Source organism: Schistocerca cancellata, chromosome 7, assembly GCF_023864275.1.
Source record: "Schistocerca cancellata isolate TAMUIC-IGC-003103 chromosome 7, iqSchCanc2.1, whole genome shotgun sequence".
NCBI lineage: Eukaryota > Metazoa > Arthropoda > Insecta > Orthoptera > Acrididae > Schistocerca > Schistocerca cancellata.
In genome coordinates this window covers 294512350-294538897 of record NC_064632.1, presented here as the reverse complement: position 1 = coordinate 294538897, position 26548 = coordinate 294512350, and the positions used below count along the sequence as shown (strand labels likewise).

Genomic DNA, 26548 nt, shown 5'->3' with positions numbered 1-26548 from the left:
CGGCAGGAGGGGGGAGGAGAAGGGCGACGACGACGGCAGGAGGGGGGAGGAGAAGGGCGACGACGACGGCAGGAGGGGGGAGGAGAAGGGCGAGGACGACGACGACGACGACAGGAGGGGGGAGGAGAAGGGCGAGGACGACGACGACGACGACAGGAGGGGGGAGGAGAAGGAGGAGGACGAAAACGACGACGACGACGACGACGACAGGAGGGGGGAGGAGAAGGAGGAGGACGAAAACGACGACGACGACAGGAGGGGGGAGGAGAAGGACGACGACGACGACAGGAGGGGGGAGGAGAAGGACGACGACGACGACGACAGGAGGGGGGAGGAGAAGGACGACGACGACGACGACAGGAGGGGGGAGGAGAAGGACGACGACGACGACGACAGGAGGGGGGAGGAGAAGGACGACGACGACGACGACGACAGGAGGGGGGAGGAGAAGGACGACGACGACGACAGGAGGGGGGAGGAGAAGGACGACGACGACGACAGGAGGGGGGAGGAGAAGGACGACGACGACGACAGGAGGGGGGAGGAGAAGGACGACGACGACGACAGGAGGGGGGAGGAGAAGGACGACGACGACGACAGGAGGGGGGAGGAGAAGGACGACGACGACGACAGGAGGGGGGAGGAGAAGGACGACGACGACGACAGGAGGGGGGAGGAGAAGGACGACGACGACGACAGGAGGGGGGAGGAGAAGGACGACGACGACGACAGGAGGGGGGAGGAGAAGGACGACGACGACGACAGGAGGGGGGAGGAGAAGGACGACGACGACGACAGGAGGGGGGAGGAGGAGGACGACGACGACGACAGGAGGGGGGAGGAGAAGGACGACGACGACGACAGGAGGGGGGAGGAGAAGGACGACGACGACGACAGGAGGGGGGAGGAGAAGGACGACGACGACGACAGGAGGGGGGAGGAGAAGGACGACGACGACGACAGGAGGGGGGAGGAGAAGGACGACGACGACGACAGGAGGGGGGAGGAGAAGGACGACGACGACGACAGGAGGGGGGAGGAGAAGGACGACGACAGGAGGGGGGAGGAGAAGGACGACGACGACGACAGGAGGGGGGAGGAGAAGGACGACGACGACGACAGGAGGGGGGAGGAGAAGGACGACGACGACGACAGGAGGGGGGAGGAGAAGGACGACGACGACGACAGGAGGGGGGAGGAGAAGGACGACGACGACGACAGGAGGGGGGAGGAGAAGGACGACGACGACGACAGGAGGGGGGAGGAGAAGGACGACGACAGGAGGGGGGAGGAGAAGGATGACGACGACGACAGGAGGGGGGAGGAGAAGGACGACGACAGGAGGGGGGAGGAGAAGGACGACGACAGGAGGGGGGAGGAGAAGGACGACGACAGGAGGGGGGAGGAGAAGGACGACGACAGGAGGGGGGAGAGAAGGACGACGACGACGATGACGACATGAGGGGGGAGGAGAAGGACGACGACGACGACGACGACGACGACATGAGGGGGGAGGAGAAGGACGACGACGATGACGACGACAGGAGGGGGGAGGAGAAGGATGACGACGACGACGACAGGAGGGGGGAGGAGAAGGATGACGACGACGACGACAGGAGGGGGGAGGAGAAGGATGACGACGACGACGACAGGAGGGGGGAGGAGAAGGATGACGTCGACGACGACAGGAGGGGGGGAGGAGGAGGATGACGTCGACGACGACAGGAGGGGGGGAGGAGGAGGATGACGACGACGACGACAGGAGGGGGGAGGAGGAGGATGACGACGACGACGACGACGACAGGAGGGGGGGAGGAGAAGGATGACGACGACGACGACGACAGGAGGGGGGGAGGAGAAGGATGACGACGACGACTGGAGGGGGGAGGAGAAGGACGACGACGACGACAGGAGGGGGGAGGAGGAGAAGGACGACGACGACGACAGGAGGGGGGAGGAGGAGAAGGACGACGACGACGACGACAGGAGGGGGGAGGAGGAGAAGGACGACGACGACGACAGGAGGGGGGAGGAGAAGGAGGACGACGACGACGACAGGAGGGGGGAGGAGAAGGATGATGACGACGACGACGACAGGAGGGGGGAGGAGAAGGATGATGACGACGACGACGACGACGACGACGACAGGTTTGTGGAGCGCTCAAATGCGCGGTTATCCACGATCGTACAAATTCCCAACCTTTGCTCACTCCAATCTCATCACTTTTATGTATGATGATGATGAAGACAACACAAACACCTGGTCATCTTGAAGCAGGTGAAAATCCCTGACCCCGCAGGGAATTGAACCCCGGACCCTGCGCTCGGGAAGTGAGAACGCAACCGCGAGACCAGGAGCTGCAGACTGGAGGAGAAGGAGCAGGAGTAGACCATTACCTGAAGTTCCTACATTAACAAAATAAATAAATTTTACCCTAAAAATTTTACATTTCTTTTACAATTCAGATATTTATACACCAAACCAAGTATCAAAAGATCACTTCAACTCAACATCCCTAAAAGAGTTAACAGGCAGTAAAAAAATCTTGAGAGCTCATCAAAAATGGCATCGAACAAATATCAACAAGGGGACTGAGAAACTTTTATAGCCTTATTTTTTTTCACCATTTTCATTTTAAGGTTTATGATCCACATGTCAATAACTCACCCCCCCCCCCCCCAAAAAAAAAAAGTTTAGCAGGATTTACAAGCACTACTTAACACTATTTGTCCTCCTACACTGTTACACAACATGCCCTTGCTTGCAACTTAGGTACAAGAGAATTACATGAAAGGCCCCTGCAGGTACTGCAGTTGTTGCCACACAACTACTGTATTCGAATAAAATTCCACATGACTTGTTCTCAGATGACTTTCAAAATATTTCTGTCCACTCACCTGGAAAATTAGAAGAGAGTGCTAGACGAACAAGGCCAGAAACAGAACCGGGCCCTCGTGGGAAGAGAGTTGCTGCATTTCCAGAGGTAGGGGGCCCACCACCAGATGACGCTGGAACAGGCTGCCGGGCTCGACGGCGAGCTACAGCGGCAAACGTTTCTAGCAGGCCGGCGGCAGCAGGGCTTTCGCGCTCCGGTGGACAGCAGGAACCACCACTTGCACTTAGGTTAGGCACTGATACTGACATTGGAGCACATTCCTTCTTGCCTCCAGCAGCTGAACCTGTAGGGTTGTTATTTCTACTTCACCATGCTGTTCTGTTCTATTTTAGAATGTGTGTTTAAAAAAATATATACATAAAAAATGTAAAAATAGAATTATCACATCTACAAGATGCTCCTTTTCTTTCCTCTTTAGTACTCATCAGTTATATTAGGTTTTCGCGAGTATTATTGTTTTTGCTAATTTTTTCACCAACTTTTACAAATGCTGTCACACGTTTGGGAAAACGTTATCTTAATTCATTGCTAAAACACAAGGCATCATGCACTTTTACCCACATAAAACTTTCTATTTGCAATCTTTTAGTGCTTTCTTGTACCAACACAATCTGTGTATTTTGAGTTTGATGTATTAACTTTGTGTTCCTTCATATTGATAATTATTTGCTGCATGCGCCATGATTAACTACAGTTTCATGCTCCACCAGACAAAATAGTAGTCACCCCCTTAAAAGGGCATAACGGACCCTTTGGAGTATTGTAGATGGGGTAGAGCATGTAGCAGGCAGTCATGTGACCCTCATTTATTGAGATTGTTCTTGGCAGTGGAATGATGTGTATATGCCAGTTAGTCGTACGGAAGCAGTGCATTAGAATGGTTCAACATCGAGATTTGACAAAATGGTAGAAAGGAATTGTGTTTAAACATGCCTGTGACCACACCTTGGCTGAAGTTGGCAGATATGTTGCTGTATCGATACAGACTGTCCAGTGTGCCTGCAAGATATGGTGTATCAATCACAGCCACATAACATGATGTAGAAACAGTGGTCATAATTAATCTTAACCAAGATGGACCAGAGACCAACGTCTCACCTCGTCAACGACAGTGGGTTTCAAAACCTGACAGAAGTTGCTGTTGTCAGTGGAGGCAGGTCCATATCAACATATCAACAAGGTTCTGAGGGTTCTGAGTGAACACTGTGAAGGGAATTGCATGTAATGGAATTTGGAGTCGGGTACCTTCCAAATGACTTTTGTTCACAGTGGCACAAAGGTGCATGTCTTCAATAGGCCAAACAATGCAGAAACAGGACAATAGTTGACTGGAGCTGTGTAGTGTGGTCCAATGAGTAGCCATTCTGTATCTTTTCAAATAAAATTCGAGGCATGGAGTGTGCCGAAGGCTTAATGAGGTTCCATAATTTTTAACCTTAATGAGGTGTTTAAACCTGCTGTATATGGAGGGTGTCAGTTCAGGCTGCATATGGTTCTGTGATATTTTGGGACTTGGGTCCATTCCAATGTTCTAGGTGATCAAGTATTGACACTACTACTACACTTCCATAATGAGAATGTTGCGGGCACACTCAATACGACATCTGTCATCTTCAAAGGGCTGCAAGTGTACCTTCCTGGTTTCGTGGACAATCACTTAGGAGTTGTTTCATACCTCAACTGATCTGCCAAACAAGATTAACCCCCCCCCCCTCTCTCTTTCTCCCTTTCTTTCTTTTAAAAGGGATTTGGGGGACGGGGGGGGGGGGGGGGGGGGGGGGGGGGGGGATCTGGCAACTGATATCTCCGAAATTTGGTAACTCAACGAGATGTTATCATTAGTAAGCGTTTTCAGATAAAAATGGCATAACTGAATAAACTTCTGGACTATCTTCCTTGCCAAATTTACAGTGTGTAAACTTAAAGTTGGTATACCAACTCCCTCATTCTGAATCGACAGAAGTCAGAAGGCTTTGGCCAGTAGTCATTTGTTTTCGATTGCAACTAACGTGAGCCGGCTAACAGCACAGTGCTATAAGTGGCCCTTGTTGTCTGCTGCATTAATTTGTTGTATTTTACTATATTTTCGAGTGTTTCCCTTCACTGTGATAAGTGTGTGCACCAGCTGCAGTTAGGACCTTTATTAAACATATCAATACGAAAGACAATTTCAGTTTTGATTGCAAACAACATGTAACCATTTTACCTCCGTGCATGACTTCTTCTATTGCAAAAGCATAAAGCACAGTTTGAGTTGCCTTACTGCGGGATTGCACAGTTGAATATATGTGTGACACCCCCAGTGTTTTGCATTATGTGTGCATGACTATGTAACCACATATATTACTAAGCGGTTAAAACTGTCACCTGGACCCAGTTGCAGATTAGGGCTTCTAGGAGTAACAAAAGTTTACTTTCAGCAGCACTTCATTTCATAGAATTATTGAGCACATTTAAAACTTTAAAATGCAGTCACAATCCACTCATTGATTGGTATAGCCATTTGTTAGAAGTTTAACATAATAAAAATGTCCAAATTTAAAACTTTGCAATGCCCCTTATAATCATCTCTTTAAGAGGTAGAACCATTCATTAAAAGAACAAGTCAAGTATTACAGATAGAAACTGTATATATGTCCCAAGACAGCGTAACTCACAGCATGACATTAGACCAACTGTATTCACGAAGTATTTGACAGTGAAAGTGCTTAGAGACTTCCAACAAACTTACACAGTTTCAAACCTTTCTGAAACAATTCTAGCTGACACCCCACACAGAATTATGAAAGGAAAGGTATAATAAATGAAAAGCACAGTTTGCTTTTTGTTCTACAATATTACTTTTATTGCTAACCGGTTTTCGGCTTACAAGGCCATCTTCAGACATTTACTGAGTATTATACTCAGTAAATGTCTGAAGATGGCCTTGTAAGCCTGAGTATTATACTCAGTAAATGTCTGAAGATGGCCTTGTAAGCCGAAAACGCGGTTAGCAATAAAAGTAATATTGTAGAACAAAAGCAAACTGGTGCTTTTCATTTATTATTATAATGTTGTTCTACCAAGAACCGACGGAAGATTCTGTTAATAAAGAAAAGGAAGTTTATCGTTAAATACATTTTCATTGTTCATGCAGTTGACTACTTAACTTTGTCCCCAATATATTTTTCAGACATAATAATAATAAAAAAACATCTACCACACCCAATGTACTTTTAAAACCACGTCACTATACAACACAATTCAGGAGATATGACATCATAAACACTGAGATGCATGAAAAACTATCTTTTTCGGCCTCAGTGGCCAGAGACAGTGGTCGTGTGTGTGTGTGTGTGTGTGTGTGTGTGTGTGTGTGTGTGTGTGTGTGGGTTGAGGGGGGGGGGGGGCGGTAGGTGTGTGTGTGTGTGTGTGTGTGTGTGTGTGTGTGTGTGTGTGTTTTCTACTTTAGAATAAGACCTTTTAGCCAAAAGCTCAAATGGATTGTGGTCTTTTCGTTGTGCCTGTCTGAGGTTCAATGTACCCTCTTTACGTTGAGTAACAATATATCCTTTCCATAACACTGTTGTTATTCCGTCCTGGATTTTTCACTGTTTGATTTTGCTTTCTTTTGCTATGATCATGTCTAAAATAATTAGTTCAACAGAAAGGTCTTACAATGGCAAACAGAGGGGTTAACACTCTCTTGGCTTACCAGTTTTGGTTTTGAATTTTTCATTAGTTTATGCATCAATAATCTAAAATTAATAAAACCAATATAATTTAGCTTTTACATCTTCAATCATACACATTTTACCCATCAAACATCACATATTTGGCACATTAACTCATTTGTAAATAATCACACACCTGAAGCTGTTTTATATGTGGGAGTTCCATTTTTTTAAAGAAGCGAACGGAGGGGTGGGGGGAACGTATGTGTCGGCGGCAGCTTACTGGGAAGTAAGAAAAACTTCATGGCCCACAAAACTAAAGTCTTTTGCTTTTGGTTTCAATGGTTCACAGACGAAAACAGTCCTAAAAAATTAAATAAAAAAAAAAAAAATTTTTTTTCACTTACTGCTAGATCAGGCTGAAAGGATCCAATTATATTCTATCTTACAACAATCCAAGGAAAACAGCAACAATTAAATCCTGTATATAAACAAGATTAATTCCAGAGTTTGAAAACAATGCCAGAAAGTAACCAAATCTAATCATAAAACAAAAATCAGAAATATGGCAAGGGAATTACTGGCCTAACGAGACTATACATCACATCAGGTCAGAGGTATACGACATGACTATCTTCTTCACATTTCTTCCACAAAATTTGGTGTGAACTGTTGGTAACGTGTTGCCACGATTTTTCAGCACAGTCTTCTGCTGTATCTTCCGGTGAAAATATGCTGAGTCTCCCCTACTTAAAACCCCGCTGTTGGAGTGCATGTTCATTAGCTGAATGTCAGTACACTGCACGCCTTTTGTGGCAAAAGCTTGCCACACTGATATCAGACTGATCGTCTTAAAATAGTAAAATCGCAGATAAAGAAGTTTTTCTATGGCCAATAAAGATACAGTGCTCAGCAATAGTGGACTTGGTGGCTCAGAGGTTCCCACACAAGAATGCTGCTCAAATTCCTAGATGTGATACTGAACAGTGTGCATCGTTTGCCCCGTGTAACATTTGCTGCACTCGCACAGAACTGTATAAACACCTGCCACATGCTACCCTAAGTCATCTCTGATACATCCCAGCAATGCTGAGATAGATTACTTTAACCTTAAGTCTTCTTACTACTCTGCCGATTTTCGCAGATACATTTGCAATGAATGTACAATAGGCTGTCGTTTTGAAAGGTTCATCCTCTTCCTTGTACTGCCATTTGTGCATCTGTAGCACTACATGTACTTGCTAGGACGAATATCCATTGTTCAGGAACATACTTCATAGGTGTTTTCTTTCCATTCCCATGACATCGGCATCCGAGACAGAATGAGTTCAGTGCTCAGTCGATCAAGGTCTTAGAAGGCCCACAGTTTGTGCTGGATGGTGGCAACTAGTAGCCTGGAAATGCAGGTCTGTATGAGTGGACTTTCGAAATATCAAATGTCCAATGCTGTTAAGTCATAAGAAGATGACTAAAATGGCAGACAACCTACTTCCTCCAGCTGCACAGCAAACTTTATGTTTTCATTTACAAAGTTTAGATGCTGCACGAACTCCAGACTGTCCAAACTGTGAGGCCAAACTATAGAAGTACTATCAAAGTATAGCCAAATTCTGTTGGTTTTAAAACAGCTGAGTCGAGTGTCTGCTCGTCTAATCTTCCATAAAAAGATTAGCTACCAGGGGAGAGACAGAACCCTTCAAGGCAACACCATCAGAGTGTGTGAAAAACTCAATGTTAGATAATGAAAAATCCAGAATAGAAAATTGTCATTGTTAGATAATAAGTATGTATGACTGAAGAGAAACGTTTCACCTGTGGAGGGGCTGCCCTCTGCAACTTACAGGCAAACATGGATAAAGTAGTGGTCAAATTGGGTAAGGGTAACAACCATGGTCATAGGACGGGATGACAATATTAACAAGATCAGTGTTTAATTGTTTGACTCAGTGTGCCATAATATTGATAAGTATCCTACTAACCGTGTGATGAGAATAACAATGAAACTTTACAGTTCCAGTTCTCTACCAAAGGAGGTCATTAAAAAACAGACCACACAGTCAAGTGTTCATATCATATAAGAAATTCTACAGATTTCATCAACAAAATTAAATCACTTAGGCTGGAAAGCGATAACATATCAGTTAGTTCTGATGTCGTTTTGGTTTTTGCAAATGTGGCTCTGGTGAACTTGCTACATCTAACTGGCACAAGGTTTGGGGGCTGGCATTACAGTATTATTAGAACACACACTAAACTGCCTGAAGTACTCACAGCAACTGTACTGAATAACAATTAGGTGACATTTCACCTCCTCGATGTATTTTTTTTTTTTTATCTTCCAATGAGTTTTTTGAACAACGTATGTCTCTCCTGGTGGCCAGCCTTCTTACAGAAGACAGCTGTTACCCACGCTGCGCTCCCAAATCTGTAGTTTTGTTACGATGAGCAAAGGTGAATAAGTAAGCTATTGTACATGTGATAACGTCAGCTGCCACCATATGTCTGCTTTGCATAGTCTGTATAATTCTGCAATTATTTCATTTGAAGACAACCTACCTGATATCAATGAAGTAAGCTTTCACCACAGAATGTGTGTGGTGCAGCGCACTGACATGCAGCAGAACTGCATGTGCTCAAGGAGCATGTGCGCTGTGACAACTGTGTACACTATCCACATGCTGATAGGGTCTTAAAATGGGAAGCTTAAGGTATTTTTGCCAGTATTCCACTGAAGATGGCCAGGTGTCTCTGTGCTGAAATATCAAGGTGGATATTTACAATCATTTAGCAGTTTGCCCACAACTTTAAGGAAGAATCTACAGGACGGGAAACTATTAAATTTCAAAGTCTTCACAATAGACAGGAATGAGTGAAAGTCACAGGTGGAAAGATTAATTAACCATTGAAGACTGAACATGGAGTTGATTTTTGTGCTTTTACGCCAAATGTCAAATACATCATCATATACCTGCGCACAACATTATTTGTTCAGATAAGAGGCACCCTTAAATATGCGCCTGATAGGTTTGTTATCGACTTCAATGTTATTTTCTGTTTGTGAAAATAATGTGTGTGTGTGTGTGTGTGTGTGTGTGTGTGTGTGTGTAGACTATGTAAAATGCTATATTCTAAGAAACAAAATATTAGGGCTGTTCACTTTTATTCTCTCTCGTCAATTGGTGGACAAGGATAAACCATATCCCTCAGGCAACTCAAAATATTGATTTGAACTAATACTTCCTTCTTTCTATTCTTTCCCTCAAGATTAATTTACACCCAGAATTAGATGCACACTGTACTTCACAAGTTCTGTCAAAAACTAGAAGCAACTACCTGTTGTGATGAGTCCACTCCTTTAAATACACTCCTGGAAATGGAAAAAAGAACACACTGACACCGGTGTGTCAGACCCACCATACTTGCTCTGGACACTGCGAGAGGGCTGTACAAGCAATGATCACACGCACGGCACAGCGGACACACCAGGAACCGCGGTGTTGGCCGTCGAATGGCGCTAGCTGCGCAGCATTTGTGCACCGCCGCCGTCAGTGTCAGCCAGTTTGCCGTGGCATACGGAGCTCCATTCCAGTCTTTAACACTGGTAGCATGCCGCGACAGCGTGGACGTGAACCGTATGACGGACTTTGAGCGAGGGCGTATAGTGGGCATGCGGGAGGCCGGGTGGACGTACCGCCGAATTGCTCAACACGTGGGGCGTGAGGTCTCCACAGTCCATCGATGTTGTCCCCAGTGGTCGGCGGAAGGTGCACGTGCCCGTCGACCTGGGACCGGACCGCAGCGACGCACGGATGCACGCCAAGACCGTAGGATCCTACGCAGTGCCGTAGGGGACCGCACCGCCACTTCCCAGCAAATTAGGGACACTGTTGCTCCTGGGGTATCGGCGAGGACCATTCGCAACTGTCTCCATGAAGCTGGGCTACGGTCCCGCACACTGTTAGGCCGTCTTCCCCTCACGCCCCAACATCGTGCAGCCCGCCTCCAGTGGTGTCGCGACAGGCGTGAATGGAGGGATGAATGGAGACGTGTCGTCTTCAGCGATGAGAGTCGCTTCTGCCTTGGTGCCAATGATGGTCGTATGCGTGTTTGGCGCCGTGCAGGTGAGCGCCACAATCAGGACTGCATACGACCGAGGCACACAGGGCCAACACCCGGCATCATGGTGTGGGGAGCGATCTCCTACACTGGCCGTACACCACTGGTGATCGTCGAGGGGACACTGAATAGTGCACAGTACATCCAAACCGTCATCGAACCCATCGTTCTACCATTCCTAGACCGGCAAGGGAACTTGCTGTTCCAACAGGACAATGCACGTCCGCATGTATCCCGTGCCACCCAACGTGCTCTAGAAGGTGTAAGTCAACTACCCTGGCCAGCAAGATCTCCAGATCTGTCCCCCATTGAGCATGTTTGGGACTGGATGAAGCGTCGTCTCACGCGGTCTGCACATCCAGCACGAACGCTGGTCCAACTGAGGCGCCAGGTGGAAATGGCATGGCAAGCCGTTCCACAGGACTACATCCAGCATCTCTACGATCGTCTCCATGGGAGAATAGCAGCCTGCATTGCTGCGAAAGGTGGATATACACTGTACTAGTGCCGACATTGTGCATGCTCTGTTGCCTGTGTCTATGTGCCTGTGGTTCTGTCAGTGTGATCATGTGATGTATCTGACCCCAGGAATGTGTCAATAAAGTTTCCCCTTCCTGGGACAATGAATTCACGGTGTTCTTATTTCAATTTCCAGGAGTGTACATTTTTCATTGGTACATTAACTACTTCCATTTCTATCCAAAAACAGCCTATTTCAACTGTGTAATCGGCATACTATGTGTTCTCTATATTTCAGATGTGCAACATAGACAATGAGTGACATCCAAAACAATGTGAATCCTCCACAAACTGATGGGTATAAATTGTGAATGGTGGTCAAGGGGTATTACAATGTATCATAAGGAAACTGTGAGAGATTGGGGGAGGGTAACAAACTTCATTTTTCTAATACAAACAGGAAATGCTAAAGTATAATGAAATTTAACATTTGTAGAGGCCACATAAGACAAATGACAAATTTATTTTTTCAAATAATCAGTCTCCCGATTATTTTGATGCACCCTGCCACAAAATCGTATTTTGCTAACCACTTCATCTCAGAGCAGCACTTATGTTCAAAATATTCAACTATTTGTCAGATAAACCACAATCTCTTTTCTTCTCCTACAGTTTTTACCATCTACAGCAGTCTTTAGTGCCACGGAAGTTATTGCTTGAAGTCTTAACGCATGCCCTATCATCCCACCCCTTCTTGTCGGTGTTTTTCAAACATTTTACTTTGCCGGTTCTGTGGAGAACCTCATTCCTTATCTTACCTGCCCACCTAATCTTTAACATTTTTATAAAGAACCACATCTAAAATGCTTCAATTATCTTCCTTTCTGATTTCCCCACAGTCCACTGTCTCAAAAATTTCTTCAACTACAGTTGGATTCATGAATGAAGGCAGTTCTTCCAGCTATAAAGGCCATCTTTGCCTGTGGTAGACTGCTTTTTATGTCATTGCTTTCTCCATCATGTTATTTTGCTTCCAAGAAAGCAGAATTTCTGAACTACATCTATTTCATAGTCCCTGATTGCAGTGTTTTGGTTTTTCATAAGTCTTGCTTCCATTATTAATTGGAACATCAGAACTGCCTCTCTGGTGCCTTTATCTTACCAAAAGCCTAATTGTCGTCTAACAGATACACAATTTTCTTTTCAATTCTTCTGATATTATTCTTTTCAGCAACTTAGATGCATGACTGTGACTGTGCAATAGTTCTCTTAGTTGTCAACCCTTGCTATCTTCAGAATTGTGTAGGTGATTTTGGAAGTATATCTCCAGACTCACTGATTCTAGATACAAACCTGAATTGTCATCTCGTTGCAACTTCCCCAATGATTTGAAAATTCCAAAGGAACACTGCCTACCCTATATGTCTTATTTGACCATAAGTACTCTAAAGTTCTGTTACATTATGCCTCTTAATACTGGATGACTTCCATATTGAGCCCCACTACTTCTTACTCTAAAGCTCTGTTGCATTATGCCTCTTAATACTGGATGACTTCCATATTGAGCCCCACTACTGCTTTTCGCACATCATCAGACAAGTTCTTCCCCTCATAGTGGCCCTCAATGCACACTCTCCACCTACTGACTCTCTCCTCTGTATTCAACAGTGAGATTCCCACTAGTCTTAATGCTGCCACCCTTCCATTTAATTTCATCATAGGCTGGGTGGTTTTCTGTATACTAGATCAGTCCTTCCAACAATTATATCTTTTTCAGTTTCTTCACTTTTTTTGCTCTCATTTTGCATTGGATTCCCTGTACTTCCTGTTTATTTGATTCCTCAGTGACTTATGCCACTGTATTCCTGTCTTTCCCTGAACACTTTTGTTCTTTCGTTTCTCAATCAATCAATTTCAATGTGTCTTACGTTAGCCAAGGTTTATTCACAGTTCCATTATTTTTACTTATTTCTATCTGTTAAGCTTTTGTGATTATCCCCTTTAGAGATGCTCATTTCTCTTCAACTGTGCTGCCTACTGTGGTATTATCACAGTATCTACAGTCTTGTAGAACTTCAAATGTGTCATCATTCCTTCCTACTTCAGTATCCCACTTCTTTCCACATTTATTGTTCTGGATGAATTGTTTCTAACTTCAGCCCATTCTTCATCATTACTAAGTTGTGATCTGTGACAGCTCCTGGGTATGCCTTACAATCCAGTATCTGATTTCAGAAATTCAGTATGACTGTGATATAATCCAATCGGAATCTTCCAGTATCTCCAGGCCTTACCTTGTGATTTTTGAACAATGTGTTCGCCATTACTACCTGAAATTTACTGCAGACCTCAATCAGCCTTTCTGCTCTCTTATACATATACCAAGCCCATATTCTCCCCTAGCACTGTTTTCTATTCCTTCCCCTACTACTGCGTTCAAATCCACATGATTATTAGATTATCACCATCCTTTCATACTGAATTACTTTTTCAATGTTCTGACATATTACACATTTACATCTAAACTTTATGTTCCTTGAAACAGTGATTGTAAATGTTTATGGATGATGATAAAAAAAAGAGGCAGAAATGGAGTTTTCATGTGGAAGGTAGATACCCTCCTGTCCTTATTAACAAAAAGAAGTAAGTAGGTTGACATGTGAACCCTGAGATAAAGACTGGGGTACATTTTTTGACACTATGGCATGAAGTTGGTGTAAATATGTGGCATACTAGTTCTTATTACAGTTTCCTTATAAGGGTCTTTTCATGTTTTAACATTCTGTCTTCTTTAAATTATATACTTTTTACTATCCTACGTGGACTGATAATCAAATAATGAAACGAATACACTTAGGCAATGTGAAGAACAGGAAGGATGAGAAACACTAATTTTAGACTACAAAATCAAACAATGGAAACTCCATGTAGGAAAAGATACCACAAATATAACATGCTAAGTTGCACACAGACATAATTAAAAGTCACTTACACATAAGCTTTTGGCAACAGCCTCCGTCAGAAAAAGAGAAACACATACCATTCATTCACTCAAGCAAGCACACCTCGCGCACCGTGCACACACGACCACCAACTCGGGCAGCTCAGGACACGGAGTTGGCAGTCAAGTGTGCACGAGGTGTGCTTGCTTCAGTGAATGAATTGCGTATGTTTCATTTCTCTTTTTCTGATTAAGCCTGTGGCCGAAAGCTTATGTGTAAGTGTTAATTGCGCTTGTCTGCAACTCAGTATGTTATCTTTAAGGTAAACAGCAATCTACCTTCCCTACATGGTTAACTTTAGACAATGATGCATGATGTGCTAACATCCAAGCACATCAAAGTGAAATCATTAAGATTCATAGCGGCACAAATTAGTGACTTTTTTGCCTCTCCATAAACCAGTGGAATTCTACAAATAGATATTTTGATCAGTCTTGGGAGAATGTACAGGAATACTTAAAGAGACAGAAAGTGAGAAAACTTCATAATCAGGTACGTAAGTTGAGAAACTTAAGTTTAACTCAAAATATGGGAATAGAGAGAAGGGAGAAATCCATATAATGATAGGCAAGATAGTTGATTGTACATACAAATTGGGTAATGAATAGGTAGGTGCACCAATAAAAGAAGCACTACAATTTGAGTGAGGAAAAGAACACCAATGTTGAGTGGAAGGTTATACGATTGCTGAACGTGTTGATAAAGGAAGTGTAATTAATGTTTTCTACAGAAGTAGAATACTGCTCGTTACAAAGCTTACTCCAAAGTTGCATAATAGAGGAACTTACCTGTCACGTAGCAGGCTAGTTGACATACCGGATTAATAAATGAATAATAATGGTACAGTTGGCTGAACTTTGTGTACTGTTTCTAATATGAGTAATAATAGGTAAAAGAGTACAGTACACAAAACTCAAAGTTATTAGTTGCTGCAAAAGTGTTAACTCGTCCTGCTTGTTCACAATGATCAAAGAAGAACTAAATTACTTTAAATTGTGTGCTTGATATAGAGAACTGAATGCCTGATGTAAAATATGATTCTAAGTAACAGCCTGCTTCCAGCCGGAGATTTACATATTGGTCGTAAACTGTGTGAGCATATTTCAGGATATTTATAAGGGATTTGTACATCAAATTCACAAATGGGAAAATCTGGTAGCAATTTTTACAGTTTTCGGTGAAGTGCTACGCATTTAATACAGAGGGATTTGAATTGATTTGACTGTACCAAGGAAATTAAATACTCATTATTCTGTCCATCTACAGCAGGGCAGAACTTTGAAAAACAGAAAGATAAAAAAAAACAAGTCCAAGCAGAGAGAGGCCTGAAACAGCAGCAGTTCAACAACAAGAATAATAATGTATGTGTGAAATAGTTATGCTAGTTTAGTATTTCCTAGACATTTACCAGATAAATATTAATATCTATTTATTCTAATAATATTTAATACACCTTTGCAGCATAACATATTAATTTACTCATTAATGGAAGAGAGAGAAAATTTTACAGAATAATGTACTGAGCACAGAAGTGATTTTCTAACTGCAAGGAAACAAGTCATGTGGAATATATATTGTTTGAGATATATATATATATATATATTTATAAAAAGTTATCCAATATATTTGAGAACACACAATGACATTAGCTATTGCAAATTAACTTCCAAATACATACCCACTAGAAGAAATCATCTCTCTCTCAACTCAAACCTGTTCTCCCGCACATAATACATCAGTAAAAAATATGGACAAAAATTTGCCATTCAACAATGTATGTAGGGGAGGTAGAGAGAGAGAGAGAGAGAGAGAGAGAGAGAGAGAGAGAGAGAGAGAGAGAGAGGGGGGGGGGGAGTAAGGGGGGAGAGGGAGGGAGAGAGAGGGGGCAGGGAGAGGGTGGGAGAGAGAGGAGGGAGGGATGGAGGGAGAGAGAGAGGGGGGGTAGGTAGAGAGGGATGGAGGGAGAGAGGGGGGTAGGTAGAGAGGGATGGGGGAGGTAGAGAGAGGGGGGAAGTAGAGAGAGGGGGGAGGTAAAGAGAGGGGGGAGGTAGAGAGAGAGAGGGAATCTTCCAACAATTTATCATAAAATAAAATTGCCCTAGATCACAAATACACCTTGGCCATTTTTTAAATCCCAAAACAGAAGCTTATGACACGTGGCTCTGCAGAAGACAAAGATTAGATGGGAAGATCAGATAATTAAAAAGGAGCTGCTGATCCAAAAGGGGAGAGGCTGACACCTTAAAGAAGAATCAGTCTGGTAATCGGGGGGGTAGGTAAAAACTGTAGAGAGAGATGATTACAGTAAGGAGGTTCAAATGCATGTACACTGAAGTAGTTATGTAGGGATGAAGAGGCTTGCACAGGATATACTAGCATGGAGAGCTGCCTCAGACCAGTCTTCAGACTGAACACAACAACAATTGCATCTGAATATAATATTTTCCTTGTTATTAGCACAAAGTTTTGAAATTTCTCAAAAAAGAACAAGGTAAATGATAATTGTTTAAATATATTGTTCCTGACTCTTTGAGGAATTGTTGCATGGTTTATACAAATTGCTGCCAGCGGCTGGTCATTTGTGAGCTAGCAAACTAAAACTTCCAAGAAGCATTGAAAAATTAAGAGCTTCATTTATGGTAGATTTTCCTTTATATAACACTGCCAAAACTGCTGGAAACAATTTTCTCAACATTCTTTTTATACCTTTCATTACATACAAGTTTTTTATTCAGACACTGGATGAAACCAATTTCATGATGGTACATTAACAAACAATTTTGCTAGAAATTTTAGACTGGACACTTACTTACTAACAAGGAGCATCATGAATAAAAACAGATACAAATGCTGAGAAAAGTAGTCTGTAGGACTGGTCAGTGGTTATGTAGGTAAAAGGGAGGACTGGATTTTGCATAAAAGTTGGCCAGGATTATGTAAGATGGCAGCCAGAACCCAGTACCACACAACACACAAGAGAGGGTGGACTCAAATGAAACACATGCAAAAAATGAGATCTGAAAAGCTGAGATGTGAGGAGGTTGTGTTAATGAAAAGAGAAAAGGAAATTAAGGTGAGGACAAAATGGGAACTGTAACAGGGAAGAATAGAAAGTAAGAAGGATACAGGTTTAATGCCTTGTTGGAAATGAGGTCCTGTTGGAGACGGAGCATAAGTTTAGATTGGGGAAAGTCAGGAAAGAAATTTGCAGGGTCATTTTCAAAGAATGATCATGCAATTCACTTTTAAAAATTTAGGGAAAGCAATGAAAGTCTAAATATGGATGGTTAAATGTTGATTAGCACTGTCATCCTCCCAAATGCAAATCCAGTGCCTTGCAACTGTGTCACTTCACTCAGTACAAACGGAAATACAACTACTAAAAAGAAACAAGTAGCAGTCAGAAAAAATGACAAATGACCACTGAAAATCTGAAGGGTTGAAAAGACAATGAGAAACAAATGGCTCTTAGGAAGCAGGTAAAGGAACAAGACCAAGATTCAACAGGTGACATCAGTCTCAAAGGATACAAAGCCTCATGCAAACTCTCACGTCATATCGAGCTCAGTATGACAACATTGAGGAAGAAGATTAGCAAGGCCATGGCATTGTTTCAGAAATCATAATGGCATTTATATTTGATAATTTACAGAAACCATAACGATTTAGATTGTGTGACATCATGCAGTCTAATTAGTTATGGTTTCTGTAAATTATCAAATATAAATGGTGGTTAAATTCTGAAGCACTAGGAACACAATATATCATGAAACACACACAGACATGATTACTATTGACCTACTGAGCATGATTTGCAACACTTTTAAGCATATACATGTATGCAGAGTGGCTACTCATCCTTACTGAAAATGTAATAGGCTTTTACAAATTAGAAAGCTGCATAATGGTATCAGTAATTTTGGGAATGCTGAATGCCCAACTATACAGTCATCAGTGTCCACATAACCATCAGCTGGTATACAACCTGTGTCACCACACAAACGCCACATTTGGTGAAATAGCCCTGATCAATTATGGGACGGATTCATAGTGAGAAAACTGCACATAACCATTTTCAACAAGGCTAGTCTGAAGTATAGAATCTTCTAGACAAAAAATTACGCTGATGATGGTATTATTCTCACTGGGATGCTGTGGAATCAAAGAGTAAGAAAAAATTGTGTTTATCAAAAATGTTGATTGTGTGTAGAGGGAAATTTTTAAATGGAAATAATAACAACTGGTCCATCAATGTACTACTTACATTCAATGAGGTGTTCAAATAAACACATACCTGTATGCCAGAAATAAATTGATACTGGTGACTATTGTAAAGCAACTAAGCCAAAGAGGCAGTTATAAATTTACTGCAGTCCCAATTGTTTGAAGCTGACAGTTTTTGTCATTTCAATAGGAGAGGATAACATCCTATACTTGTATTCATGTACTGGAAACTTTGACAGATGTTTAAGTCTCCACTGATCTCTCTGTGGCACCACTGGCGGTTCACACTGTCACTCCAGATTTACCAGTCACTCCTGTTGTCCTGCAACCGTTGAGTCGCATTGACACACACAGCTAACCAGCAGCTATGAAGGATCTTCTTCTATTTTGGTTTACACTACAAATCGTAAGAAATCTCTCCAAAAAATTGGTAACCACACAGTAAAGTAACAGCTATGAAGGGTTTTCTTCTATTTTGGTCTACACTGTAAGTCATATGAAATCTGGTGTTCCATTTACACACTGTCAATGAAATTTTGGTTTCTATGAACTGCACCAAATGGCAACCGTACTTTTTATCATTATGAAGAAAATGTATTTGGAGAGTTGTGCCTGTAAAGTGCAATAAGAGGAAGTTAGTTATAAAAAACAACTGAGCTGCCTGCAATGCAAGGGTGTGGCAAGCTAAAAAGTGTCAGTTGATAATTACAAAGAGAATGAATTCTGACAGTATTCTATAGATCATTAAAAATTGTTTTAGTCAGCTGTCAGGGTCATAGGATTTGAAGAAACTGAAATAGTAGTTTCCTGTTAAATTCATGTACATTCTCTATAACATCTTGCTTAGTTTGTTTATTGAATCATTGGTGAAGCCACCATACTATGGATTTACAGACTTGGTTTCAGGCCCGCATTCCTATCTGTTGAAACATTTTTTCCTTATATATATTTTCATTAAATATTTACCATTATGAAATTTTCAATAATTTCATTATATTCCGTGTGTATGCATAGCCCAAGAAGGTTCTGTAACATTGTGCCTCATGGCCAATTGAAAGTACACCACACAGTGATGGTACTAGAATACAAGGACTTAAAAAAATAAAATAAAATAAAATAAATAAAAATAAACTAAGGATATTTATTAGACATCATTTGAGTCTACGTACCGTCGTGTTCACTCTCTTATGATGTAGTATAAGACCCCTCTGAAAAGTTGTAGACACTATAAGATAATTATGGGTGATTTTAAGGTGACATTAAGGCAAAAGCTAAAAACTACTCAGTGGGAAACATTAGATACAATACCGGAATGAGTAGAATTTGCAAAGAACAACATGTTTGTCCTTAACAAATTCTTCACGAAAAAATAAAAAATGGACTTAGCAAGGACCAAATGAAACTAAAACGTGGCAACTCGAATCATCATTAGTATCACAAGTGATTGTAGACTCTTGATAAAGAGTAAATATGAGGGTAACTAGTTTAAACCACAAGCAACAAGTTCAGCATCTTAGAAAATAAATGTTATAAGAGCACTGACATAAGGGGAAATAATTCATCAAAGGTATTATAGAAACTGACAAAACAGATGAAGCAGATACAAAGAAAATAACATAAAAGAATAACTCAAATGAAAGGAGACAGCTATGACGAGCAAGTTAGCAACACTGGTGTTAACCTTGAACCGTTAGCTTTCTCCTCGCGGTCGTTCGGCAGTTGAACGTTTCTTCTGGTTGGAGTAGGTCGTGTTTAAAATGGCTGCGCCGATTCAGAATCTCACCAAATGCGAAGTGCGCTCCGTCATACATTTTCTTCATGCACAAGGTCAGCGATCAGCGGATATTCACAAAGAAATTGTTTCTGTTTATGGGAACATTATGAATCGACAAAATGTAATGACATGGTGTCTTAATTTCTCTGAAGGTAGGATCAATGTTCATGACGAACAAAGAACAGGTCAGCCATCTGTGATCTTTGATGCCTTTCTTCGGAGAATGGAGGAAGCAATTCGTGCGAATACACACTCACATTGAAAGAATTGCATCAGAGTATACCGGATGTGTCAATGACAACTCTTTATGACGTCGTGACTGTCAAGTTCGGGTACAGGAAATTGTGTGCGTGTTGGGTTCCAAAACTGTTAAGGGAAGAACACAAAAAGGAAAAGGATGGGCTTTGCACTCTACTTCCTCACACGCTATGCTGAAGCAGGTGATGAGTTCCTTGACCACATTGTGACAGGTGACGAGACGTGGGTTTATCACCACACACCTGAATCCAAGCAACAATCGATGCAATGGCGCCATTCGAATTCACCAAAATCCAAAAAACGCAAAATGTCGATTTCAGCGAAGAAAATCATGGCTTTGTTTTTTGGGACAGACAAGGCATTCTGCTGTTGTAATTTATGCCTCCTGGAACGACAATGCTGCTGCATATAACCAGACTTTGAAACGTCTTTGAAGGGCAATTCAAAAAAAAAAAAGGGGGAATGCTGACAAGTGGAGTCCACTTACTTCATGACAACGCTCGGCCTCACACAGCGCTGCTAACTGAAGCACTACTCAAACAATTCAAATGGGACATATTGGACCATCCGCCATACAGCCCGGACCTTGCGCCCACCGACTTCCATGTCTTCCATTACCTGAAGTCACATCTTGGTGGAAAATCATTCCACGACAATGAAGAGATCAAAGATGAAGTTGAAATGTGGTTCCGACAACAGGCGGCAACCTTCTATGACTGTGGGATACAAAAGCTTGTGCACCGACTTAAAAAGTGTTTGGATAATGCAGGTAGTGATGTCAAAAAATAACAAATAATCCAGTTAATAAGATGTAACTGACATTTTCTAAATAAATGTTCTATTTAAGGACTGCGAGCCGTTGTATCTTTACTTTTCAAAATGCCCTCATATATACATTATTCACAAAAATTATCACAAACAACATAAAAATAAATATATTACATTTTCAATCTGGCAAAAGAACAAGCTGGATTTAGAGGTGGATATAACACAGCAGACCATCTGCCAGTTGTGAACAAAATTACAAAACAGAACTAGGATATGAATAAACACTTGATTGGGGTGCATGGATTTTGTGGCGGCTTTTGAGATGGTCCTAATAATTTTTTCACTAACAGCCCTTTGTATATTGAGGAATATATATGTCAATGCCACGGCTTCCATTGGACTACTTCAGGATAATGAGAAATACAGAATTTAAATAGAAACCAGAGACACTATTCCATATCATCGAAACTACTCTCATATCCTTAAATTAGGAAAACAAAGAGGGAGTACATATATGAACTATCTTCATTTTCTTGATGACTGTTCTGTCTGACCCTAACACAGATCACCTTCATCAATGAAGAGAGTAACTTGATAAAGCCTGAATAATGTACCTCCTCAAACAACTACTGACATTGTTGAAAACAATTTCAATCTCATACTTTTCAAAAATATATTTCCGAGAGCAAATCACTGACCTCATTTGTTTGCTAAAAACAGTAGCAAAATTTGGCTATTCTGTTTTCAATGGCAAACTGTATACCATAGGCCCAACAGCCTGTCAGGCATCTTGGCCAGTATTTTCATCAATTTGCTGGAAGAAAAATTCTTCAATAATTTTTCAGCTACTGATCTGGGTATTTTGCCATATTCTCAGCACTTTGACAACATTTTGACCACATACAGTGGTTACCAGCAAGATAATTACCATTTGTCTGGAATTTTTAATAGTCATCATGAAAAACTGGCTTCACTTGTGTGTCAGAAAATAATGACTGTCAGCTATGTTACTTGGACCTTAGAACTGCCACAAACAATGACAGACTTTCCTTGGGTATTTTTCGAAAAGCCACTAATACAGATCAGATTGTGCCTGTTAGTTCAGTGCATCCTCATTCCCATAACAATGCATTTTTCCATTCAGCCGTTCATTGTGCAGTTTCTGTACTTTTGTCACTCAACAAGCTTGATGATGAGATGATGATAACTATTGCAGTTAATAAAATTTATGATCCCTTGTCAGTTGAAAATATCTTCCAAGTTAAAACTGAAGCTAAAGTGACTACTCTATGCTTCACTGCTGCTTCTGACGGTAATGAGCATAAAAAAAAGTTTTTGTGATTACATTTTTAGGCCCTATTTCTTATAGAATTCATTGTCTTCTACATAAAAAATACGCATGAAAAGCTGCTTTTTCTACTAACAATAACTAGTAGAAAAATCTTATTCACTATCTCAAGCCCACAGTTGCTTCCATATACAGTTCAGAATATAAAGAATCACTAGTGATACGTGTTGTGTTTATTATATAGAACGAACTGGAAGATCTTTCAAAGTCAGATATAAGAAACATTTACTGGAAAAAAGTGGTACTGACATACATAATTCCACTTTAGCTGATCACATGTTAATTTCCGGTCACAAACTGGAAAGTGTTTAAGAAATTTCCATTTTACACAAGGAAAAGAAAGGTCACAGGCTCAATGTACTCTAAGAGCTGGAGATTTTCAAGCATATTTCTAAGAACAATGGCCTCATCCTCAACAAACAGTTACAATTACGTAACAAAAACTTTTTCAATGGCTTTAAACCACTACTTGCAAATTTTTGATTCCTTTAATTTTTTACTACGTTTTCTTGCCTCTAGTTCAGAAACATCTCCTTCAAATCTCATATAATGTGCACTACTAAAGTTTCCTTCACGCAGGTATTTTTAGACTGTGCAGCTGTTTGTGTAAATATTCTACAATACACTGTAGTTTACATAACAGGAATTTCAGTAAAGCCTAATAGATGACTCTTAGTTTTACTCCACTTACTTGACTACTTTGTATTTTTCAAAAATTCATTAAGCTCTCATCTTTTTTTTTAATAATTAACAGTTGTTTAATTTGTTTATTTCTGTTATACTGTCTCAAATGGGCCTACGTCACTGTCAGTTCCTGTGTCCGCAACTTGTGTCTTTTTTTCAAAGCAGCAATGTAAGCCACTGGGCTGCTAGGTCTGATGATATTCCTTGCAAGGGGTACGTACCAAAGGCTGGAACATATTTAACTTTTGACCTGAGTGCACGACCGCTCTAAACTTTCACTACTGCCTTCTCATAATGTAACTTTGCATTAGTAAATTTTCTACGTTAAGACATTTTCCGTCTTTGTTAATGTTTCTGTCAAACTTATTTTTCTATGTATTATTTTATAAGGCTTTTAAATTTTCATTCTGATGAAGACATCCTCAGAGGTGCCAATAACTACACAAATGTATTAAACAATTATTTGCAACCCGCTGTGTTATTTTTCCATTGAAACTTATATGGTTGCTGAAAGACAGCCAGTTCAAAACTGTAATTGATAAAGTAAGTTTGGAAGTATGTTTGAAGATCAACTATAATAAGATTAAAATACTGTATAACCAATGTATTTAAGGGGAGTTAGGGAGAGAGGGGGGGGGGGGGGGGGGACTTTCGGATTTTTATTTCATTACAAAATTTGCAATTTTCCAAATAAAATTATATATACATCACCTAAAAACTCACATGGGAAGTATTTTTTTTTTTTTTTTAAATATAATCTACACCCATTGGAAATGTTAAAATTTTTACGCGCAAAATCTAATAAAATTGGTAATTTTTTTGTTTGTAAGGCTGTGGATTACTGCGTTATAAAGGTTAAATTACATGATTGTATTGGTAGCACTGTCAAAAACAGTAACTTATCATTTCATAGTATAAACACGAGTTGTATGTCGAAATATTAATGTTTTTTTCGAGGAAAAGTGACGAATAGATTGGTAAATGTCTCAAAAAGTAAAGTATGATGCCAAAACAAAGTGTTTTTAAGAAACGTGGGTTTCATTGTAATAAGATTTTCGAATAAAGGGAAATACTGTGTTCGACATGTGGTGTGTGAAGTGACAGACAACAAAATACAGGAAAACTCGTCAGTATCTAAAGAAACTCCCATTAGTGCTTCGAAGATTAAAATAAAACGTTGTGATACACAGTTTTCTCAAAACGAAAATGATGTAAACGGTAGGTTAGGTTATATTCTGACAGATTTACACATCCTAACAAGGATGTTAGGTAAATGTGTGTGTTGTAAAATATGTGGAGGGTTAGTTAGTTTACATGAAGACACTGAGGTATCAAATGGACTAGCCAGGAAACTTATCATTAATTGTGCTATTTGTAAATATATACATTCATTTTGGAATTCTGGTAAATGTAAAGATAATTATTTTGAAGTAAATGGTAGGTGGTTTTATGGATTGAGAGCTATTGGCAAAGAACACACTGCAGCAGAAACAATGTGTGCCGTGATGAATATGCCCTGCCCACCATGTAAAAATCGACAAGTATGCAGGATTTATTGGAGCTGCTGTGGAATCTGTTGCATGTGAGTCAATGATAGGCACTGCAAATGAAGCTAATGAAGTAAGTGATGGTGTGACTGACATACCAGTAGCTTTTGATGGCAGCATTTGACAGAAGTGCAGCTACAGTTCTAAGAATTCTGTTGCTACGGTGACCAGCGTTAATACTTGAAAGGTAATAGATTTCCAGATTTTAACCAAACATTGTCATTAGTGTAAATCAGTGAATGAAGAATGGCATTTCTGTGATATGAAGGAACAAGTGGTGATACGGAGGCCTCTGCAGCTATCGAAATTTTTAGTCGATCTGAGAACGAAAGGGGAGTGTGTTACACGAAGTTCTTAGGTGACGGAGACTCAAAAGCATACAACAGTGTAGTAGCCACTCAGCTTTAAGATGAGAAGATTATCACAAAACTGGAATGTGTTGGTCATGGCCAGAAGAGGATGGGCACCAGGTTGAGGAAGTTGAAACAAAGTTTGAGAGACAAGAAAGTTTCTGATGGTAAAACCATACGATGCAGGCTGACAGACAAAACTATTGAAGAACTACAGCAGTGTTATGTGATGGCCATTAGAAATAAAACTGAGGATTTCTTGAAAATGAAGCAGGCAGTATGGGCTACCTTCTTCCACAGACTGTCAACTTATGAAGAAACAGTACACCATGTTTTCCCTCCTGGACCTGATTCAATGCCCAGTACTCAAACAGTACATACAGCCATAACATACCACCCCAGCAGCAGCCTTGGATATCATAAAACCTGTTAACAGATAGCTGGCAAATCCTGAATTACTGAAGAAGTGTGTGCATGGTCAGACTCGAAATCCCAATGAGTTGTTCAGTAATCTTATATGGACTCGCTTACCAAAAAATGTTTTTGTTGGAATGAGGACACTAAAGTGGGGGGGGGGGGGGGTCTGTAATGCTGTTATTGCTTTTAATGATGGCAACATTGGTAGGGTGGAAGTGCTACAGCATATGGGAATTAATCCTGGAGTAAACTGAGTCAGAGAATTTGAAGAGATGGACAAGGTTTGCACTGATAAAGCAGAGTATGCAGCACAGTTTGCCACTACGAAGTCCAGAAAGAAGAAAAACCTTGGAAAAAGATGAAGAGGATGATATACGGTATGGTGTAGGGTGCTTCTGAGTGACTAAAAATGAAACTACTGCGAGTAGAGTATTCAAATTTTCAGAGAGTAATAACATACATATCCTGAGTCTACTGAACTAAAACAAGAACATAATGTTACGTATAATTACAATTATTTAGGATAACGTACAAAAAAGTACACAAAATTGTAACCGTGTAATTAAAAAATTGTATTTCCAAAAGCAGTGGCTGAAATGTAATTACTATAATTCAGTAGACTCAGAACATACAGTTTAATGTCTTACAAAAGTTTCATGTCAATGGCTACAGTGGTTCCTGAAATACAGGGAAGCCAAATCACTAAATTTAACATTGTCAGGATAAGGCGTTCCAACTCCCCTTAAAAGAAAGCAGTTCAAATCAACAAAGAAATCATAGAAACATTATGGAGAGCAAAAGAAATTACCAGAATAGTAAACATGGCATTGAGTCCTTTTGGTCAACTACATACATGTTTCAAAACTAAGATTCCCAAATGTCTTAAAATAAAAGTTTACAATTAGTGTCTACTACCAGATTTGAATGATGTCAAAGAGACTAGAATTTTTAATGCAAAAATCATCAAACATGTGAGAGTTGGTCAGCAAGAATGTAAAGACGCATCTTGATAATTACTATGAGACACAGGTAAATGGTTGGTAGAGGGAAC

The 26548-nt window shown here is 41.0% G+C and overlaps 1 protein-coding gene across 6 annotated transcripts in view; it reads right to left on the bottom strand.

The window, feature by feature from the left end:
* Positions 1-26548, bottom strand: part of LOC126091990 (E3 ubiquitin-protein ligase HECTD1) — a 349712-nt gene that overhangs the window by 83420 nt on the left and 239744 nt on the right. For 5 of the 6 annotated variants that reach the window (XM_049907358.1, XM_049907357.1, XM_049907359.1 and 2 more), the window contains one exon: positions 2899-3180. The exons of the other annotated variant lie outside the window; for it this stretch is intronic. In XM_049907358.1, the coding sequence (XP_049763315.1) occupies positions 2899-3180 (282 nt within the window). The remainder of the gene's footprint in view (positions 1-2898; positions 3181-26548) is intronic. 6 annotated transcript variants of the gene reach the window in all.